Source organism: Cynocephalus volans, chromosome 14, assembly GCF_027409185.1.
Source record: "Cynocephalus volans isolate mCynVol1 chromosome 14, mCynVol1.pri, whole genome shotgun sequence".
NCBI lineage: Eukaryota > Metazoa > Chordata > Mammalia > Dermoptera > Cynocephalidae > Cynocephalus > Cynocephalus volans.
The window spans coordinates 92,300,417-92,306,993 of NC_084473.1; the positions used below are offsets into that span (position 1 = coordinate 92,300,417).

The 6,577-nt window shown below is 44.9% G+C and overlaps 1 protein-coding gene across 1 annotated transcript; it reads left to right on the forward strand.

Annotated features, from left to right (window-relative positions):
• Positions 1 to 837: 837 nt before the first annotated feature.
• Positions 838 to 4,818, forward strand: LOC134362646 (melanoma inhibitory activity protein 2-like; the record flags this gene model as incomplete). Its single annotated transcript, XM_063077825.1, has 2 exons — positions 838 to 2,364; positions 4,729 to 4,818. Coding segments are annotated over 2 exons (1,617 nt in total), but the record flags the coding sequence as incomplete, so codon positions are not given.
• Positions 4,819 to 6,577: the final 1,759 nt, after the last annotated feature.

The window sequence follows — 6,577 nt, forward strand, 5'->3', positions numbered from 1 at the left end:
GCGTGGGGGACGCCTGAGGCCGGTGGGCGCCAGTGCTCCCCGGCTCCCCTCAAGGCCGGCTGCGCTGTGTCTGCTGCTGTCGCCGGGGCCGGTTCGCGTTCCCGACAGAACGCAGAGCTGTCTCAGCTGCTGGTGGTGGCCCGGCCAGGCCGTGGCTACTGTGGCCACAGCCGGAGCAGCCTCGGGGGCGCCATGGAGGTGCCCGGGGCTGCCCCTCAGCCGTACTTGGGGCTGGTCCTGGGAAAGCTGTGCAGGACTGTGGCAGCATTGCCTGAAGACCTGAGACCGGGCCCTGGTTTTCCGTGGGAACTGGTGACATGTGCGGCTCTTACTGGATTTTTGATTCTCTTGTTTTTGTGGAGAAGTGTTCGATCGGTGAGAAGCCGGCTTTATGTAAGAAGAGAGAAAAAGCTTGCTGAAAAGCTTTCTGGACTAATTGAAGAAAAATGTAAACTACTTGACAAACTTTGCGTTGTTCAAGAGGAGTATGAAGGCTTGGAGTCAGCTGTGAAGGATGCCAGCTTTGAGAAGGGGTCAACAGAAGCACAAAGCTTGGAGGCAACCTATGAAAAGCTGAGCAGCTCCAAATCTAAACTTGAGGATGAAATAGTCTTTCTAGCAAAAGAATTAAAGGAACAGAAATCTAAACATTGTGAGCAAGATGAATTGATGGCGGATATTTCAAAAAGGATACAGTCCCTAGAAGATGAATCGAAATCCATCCAGTCACAAGTAGCTGAAGCCAAACTAATCTGCAAAATATTTCAAATGAATGAAGAACGTCTGAAGGTGGCAATAAAAGACGCCTTGAATGAAAATTCCCAACTTCAGGAAAGCCAGAAACAGCTTTTACAAGAAGCGGAAGTATTGAAAGAACAAGTGAGTGAACTTAATAAACAGAAAATAATATTTGAAAACTCCAAAGTCCAGGCAGAACGAGTTCTGAGTGATAAAGAAAATCACATCAAGTCTCTGGCTGAACGCTTGCTCAAGATGACAGACTGGGCTGCTGTGCTTGGAGAAGACATGATGGCTGATGACTTGGAATTGCAGATGAAGAGTGAATCACAAAAGGGTGCTCGCTTAGATGATCTGCCAAAAGGAGCTTTGAAGAAACTGATTCACACTGCTAAGTTAAATGCTTCTTTCAAAACCCTAGAAGGAGAAAGAAACCAAATTTACACTGAGTTGTCTGAAGTAGATAAAACAAAGGAAGAGCTTATAGAGCATATTACAAATCTCCAGACTGAACAAGCATCTTTACAGTCAGAAAACACACAGTTGGAAAGTGAAAATCAGAAGCTTCGGCAGAAACTTAAAGGAATGACTGAACTGTATCAAGAAAATGGAATGAAACTCCACAGGAAGTTAATAGCAGAGGAAAAGGACCGGTTAGAGAAGGAGGAGAAACTTTCCAAAGTAGAAGAGAAGATGAGCCATGCAGCTGAGGAACTGGAGACCTACAGAAGGAGAGCCAGAGATGCAGAAGAAGAATTGGAGAGAAGCGTTCGTTCTTATCAAGGGCAGATGACTTCCTATGAGAAAGAAGCGCATGGCAGCTGGGTGGCAGCTGAGACTGCTGAAAGACACCTCAGGTATTTAAGGAAAGTAAATGTTTCCAAGAGACAAAAATTAGCTGAAAAAGAGTTTAAATTTGAACTTTTCAAAAAAGATCCATATGTAGTTGATGTTCCAAAGACAGCATTTGGCGGAGAGCATTCCCCATGTGGTGCCTCACCAGTGGGTCGACCTTCATCCGAAACGAGAGCTTTTCTCTCTCCACTCAGACTCGCACCTTTGACTCCAGGGCGAGGAGGAGGAAGAGGCTCAAGAGGCCCAGAGAATACTCTGGATCACCAGATGACCAATGAAAGAGGAGAATCGGGCTGTGATAGGTTAACCGATTCTCATGGAGCACCATCTGGGTACCTGTCACCTCCGTGGGAACAGCACCGGAGGATGAGGATCCCTCCACCAGGCCACCCATGTTCTGATCCAGCTCTTCTTCCACGAAGGCAAGACGGATTTGATTCTAATCCTGGTGGACCGTCTGGCCCAGCAGAACTCAGAAGTTTTAACCTGGCTTCTTTGGATAAAGTGGATGGGCCAAAGCCCTCACAAACGGAATCCAGCAGAAATGATACCAAAGACGACCTTGGTAATGAAAATGTGCCTCATTCATCTGTGCCTGCTGAAAGGGAAGCGTGTGGCCCTGGCTTTGCTCCTCCACCTTTTCCTGCAATCAGAGGTCCATTGTTTCCAGTGGATAGGAGGGGTCCATTCATGAGAAGAGAACCTCCTTTTCCTCCACCTCCTCCAGGAAGCATGTATGCAGCTCCTCAAAATTATTATCTCCCAAGGGATTTCCCTGTGCAGCCACCACCTCCGTCTGGGTTCCTGTCACCTCCGTGGGAACAACACCGAAGGATGATGATTCCCCCACCAGGCCACCCATGTTCTGATCCAGCTCTTCTTCCACAAAGGCAAGACGGATTTGATCCTGATCCTGGTGGACCGTCTGGCCCAGCAGAGCTCAGAAGTTTTAACCTGGCTTCTTTGGATAAAGTGGATGGGCCAAAGCCCTCACAAACGGAATCCAGCAGAAATGAAACCAAAGACGACCTTGGTAATGTAAATGTGCCTCATTCATCTGTGCCTGCTGAAAGGGAAGCAAGTGGCCCTGGCTTTGCTCCTCCACCTTTTCCTGCAATCAGAGGTCCATTGTTTCCAGTGGATAGGAGGGGTCCATTCATGAGAAGAGAACCTCCTTTTCCTCCACCTCCTCCAGGAAGCATGTATGGAGCTCCTCAAAATTATTATCTCCCAAGGGATTTCCCTGTGCAGCCACCACCTCCATCTGGGTTCCTGTCACCTCCGTGGGAACAACACCGAAGGATGATGATTCCCCCACCAGGCCACCCATGTTCTGATCCAGCTCTTCTTCCACAAAGGCAAGACGGATTTGATCCTGATCCTGGTGGACCGTCTGGCCCAGCAGAGCTCAGAAGTTTTAACCTGGCTTCTTTGGATAAAGTGGATGGGCCAAAGCCCTCACAAACGGAATCGAGCAGAAATGATACCAAAGACGACCTTGGTGATGTAAATGTGCCTCATTCATCTGTGCCTGCTGAAAGGGAAGCAAGTGGCCCTGGCTTTGCTCCTCCACCTTTTCCTGCAATCAGAGGTCCATTGTTTCCAGTGGATAGGAGGGGTCCATTCATGAGAAGAGAACCTCTTTCTCCTCCACCTCCTCCAGGAAGCATGTATGGAGCTCCTCAAAATTATTATCTCCCAAGGGATTTCCCTGTGCAGCCACCACCTCCATCTGGGTTCCTGTCACCTCCGTGGGAACAGCACCGGAGGATGAGGATCCCTCCACCAGGCCACCCATGTTCTGATCCAGCTCTTCTTCCACGAAGGCAAGACGGATTTGATTCTAATCCTGGTGGACCGTCTGGCTCAGCAGAACTCAGAAGTTTTAACCTGGCTTCTTTGGATAAAGTGGATGGGCCAAAGCCCTCACAAACGGAATCCAGCAGAAATGAAACCAAAGACGACCTTGGTAATGTAAATGTGCCTCATTCATCTGTGCCTGCTGAAAGGGAAGCGTGTGGCCCTGGCTTTGCTCCTCCACCTTTTCCTGCAATCAGAGGTCCATTGTTTCCAGTGGATAGGAGGGGTCCATTCATGAGAAGAGAACCTCCTTTTCCTCCACCTCCTCCAGGAAGCATGTATGCAGCTCCTCAAAATTATTATCTCCCAAGGGATTTCCCTGTGCAGCCACCACCTCCATCTGGGTTCCTGTCACCTCCGTGGGAACAACACCGAAGGATGATGATTCCCCCACCAGGCCACCCATGTTCTGATCCAGCTCTTCTTCCACAAAGGCAAGACGGATTTGATCCTGATCCTGGTGGACCGTCTGGCCCAGCAGAGCTCAGAAGTTTTAACCTGGCTTCTTTGGACAAAGTGGATGGGCCAAAGCCCTCACAAACGGAATCCAGCAGAAATGAAACCAAAGACGACCTTGGTAATGTAAATGTGCCTCATTCATCTGTGCCTGCTGAAAGGGAAGCAAGTGGCCGTGGCTTTGCTCCTCCACCTTTTCCTGCAATCAGAGGTCCATTGTTTCCAGTGGATAGGAGGGGTCCATTCATGAGAAGAGAACCTCCTTTTCCTCCACCTCCTCCAGGAAGCATGTATGGAGCTCCTCAAAATTATTATCTCCCAAGGGATTTCCCTGTGCAGCCACCACCTCCATCTGGGTTCCTGTCACGTCCGTGGGAACAACACCGAAGGATGATGATTCCTCCACCAGGCCACCCATGTTCTGATCCAGCTCTTCTTCCACAAAGGCAAGACGGATTTGATCCTGATCCTGGTGGACCATCTGGCCCAGCAGAACTCAGAAGTTTTAACCTGGCTTCTTTGGATAAAGTGGATGGGCCAAAGCCCTCACAAACGGAATCCAGCAGAAATGAAACCAAAGACGACCTTGGTAATGTAAATGTGCCTCATTCATCTGTGCCTGCTGAAAGGGAAGCAAGTGGCCCTGGCTTTGCTCCTCCACCTTTTCCTGCAATCAGAGGTCCATTGTTTCCAGTGGATAGGAGGGGTCCATTCATGAGAAGAGAACCTCCTTTTCCTCCACCTCCTCCAGGAAGCATGTATGGAGCTCCTCAAAATTATTTTCTACCAAGGGATTTCTCTGTCCAGCCACCACCTCCATTTGCAATGAGAAATGTCTATTCACTGAGGGGATTTCCTCCTTATGTTCCTCTAGGAGCTGGATTGTCACCTCCACCCCCACATTCTGAAAGTAGGGGTGAGTTCCCTTCAGGGTCGATTCCGTGCTCAAATGAGCCTGCTCCTGAAATCCAGAAGCACAGCAAGAAACCTGATGATATTTTTGGTCTCTCTTCATAAATAGTTTTGACTTATCTTTCATTTTCAGTTTAAGTAACTACAATTTTTGCTCAAATTGAAGCTTAATGGAATTATAATTCTCAGGATACTATTTTGTAAATAAAATGATTTAAATATGAATTTCGTGAGTAAATTATTTCCATTTTATTTTATCCTAGATTGTATAATTATTTTAATTTGATTAACTAACCCACTATTACATAAACAATAATGGGAAATTTATTTAGGTAATCTTGCAGTTGGGGATGTTTTAAACTCCAAGGGCTGTGTCTTTATGCCAAGAACTGTATTTACTACGGTTGTAGACAAATGTGAAAGTAACTTTATGCTTAATTAAATTTTCATTGATTTAAAGACTTGCTTGGTATTGATAATAATAATAAAATCAGCTAGGTTTTTAATTAAAAAAATCACAATGTACCCCATAAATATGTACAGTTATTAGGTGTCCGTTAAAAATAATAATAATCTTTTAAAATTACCAAAAGAAATTGTGGATCTAAGACCCTTCAAGACCCTCTATTTATAAAAACTTGCTGTCGATGGATATTTTTATGCTCTTAAAACATGAAATCTAAGCCTCTGTCCATGCTGCAATGAAAAAGTCTGTGGTGAGAAGATATGATAAGAAGATGAAGCATATTATTAACCAGTGTTTATGTGTTTCATAGACCTTTACTATCTAGAAAGAAACCTGTAAGGAGGGTATAATGATGCTTCTATGGTTCTAATTTAAATTTTTTATGAATAGAAAACAGTGAGCACTGTATACAGGTAAAAAGCCATATAACATCCTGCATATATGGGTATCTGAGAACTTCAAAATGTTTGTGGAAAAATAGAATTGAAAGATAATATGAATCTTCCCTGAGCTTTGTGAAGTGCCGCCGTACATGGAGATGTGTGTATTATATAATTATGCATGTGTGTGTGTAATTGACAGTTAACGTTTTTCTGATGATAAAAATAATACATTACTGCTAAGTTTTGCTTGAAATATCTGAAGAATATGCACCAGTCAATCTTTAGGTTAAAATTAAGGATGATTTCCATGTGACCGCAACGTTAAGAACTTTAATCCTTGGGGAAAAAAAAATCATTCAACTCTATAGCGCCTATATGGGTGGTATGCATTAACAAAATAAATGAGATTTTCTTCTCAGTTTTTGCAAAAAAAAAAATTTTTTTTTTGTAAAATAGGGGAAATTCTCTAGAAAATTCTTTGATATTTCTTATCTAGAAAATAATTTGGTAAGTCTCCTATTTATGCCTTAGAAAAAAGACAGTATGTGGCATTACACTCTGGTGCTTTGTACTCTGTCAGTGCAGCTAAGCTGGGAATTAATTACATTTTCCACAGTTTCCTTCCGTCTCTTCTTCCAGATTAGAATTGGCCAAGAAAGAAACTTGCAGAATATTGGAAACTGGAAATGAGGCAGTGGCCATAACCATCTGCAGATCTTTTCTCAGGCAGATTCAGAGACAGACAGAAGAAGAGGCCGGGCCCATGTGGGTAAAAACCTCCAGCCGAGTCTGTGAAGTGACGTATCCCGAGGTTGTCCTGAGGGGAGTGCTTCCGTTTTTCTTTGTTCACGGATGTTCTCCTCAAACCAAAGCCATTTTTCTGGAAATTTTCTTCTCTAAAGCTTCT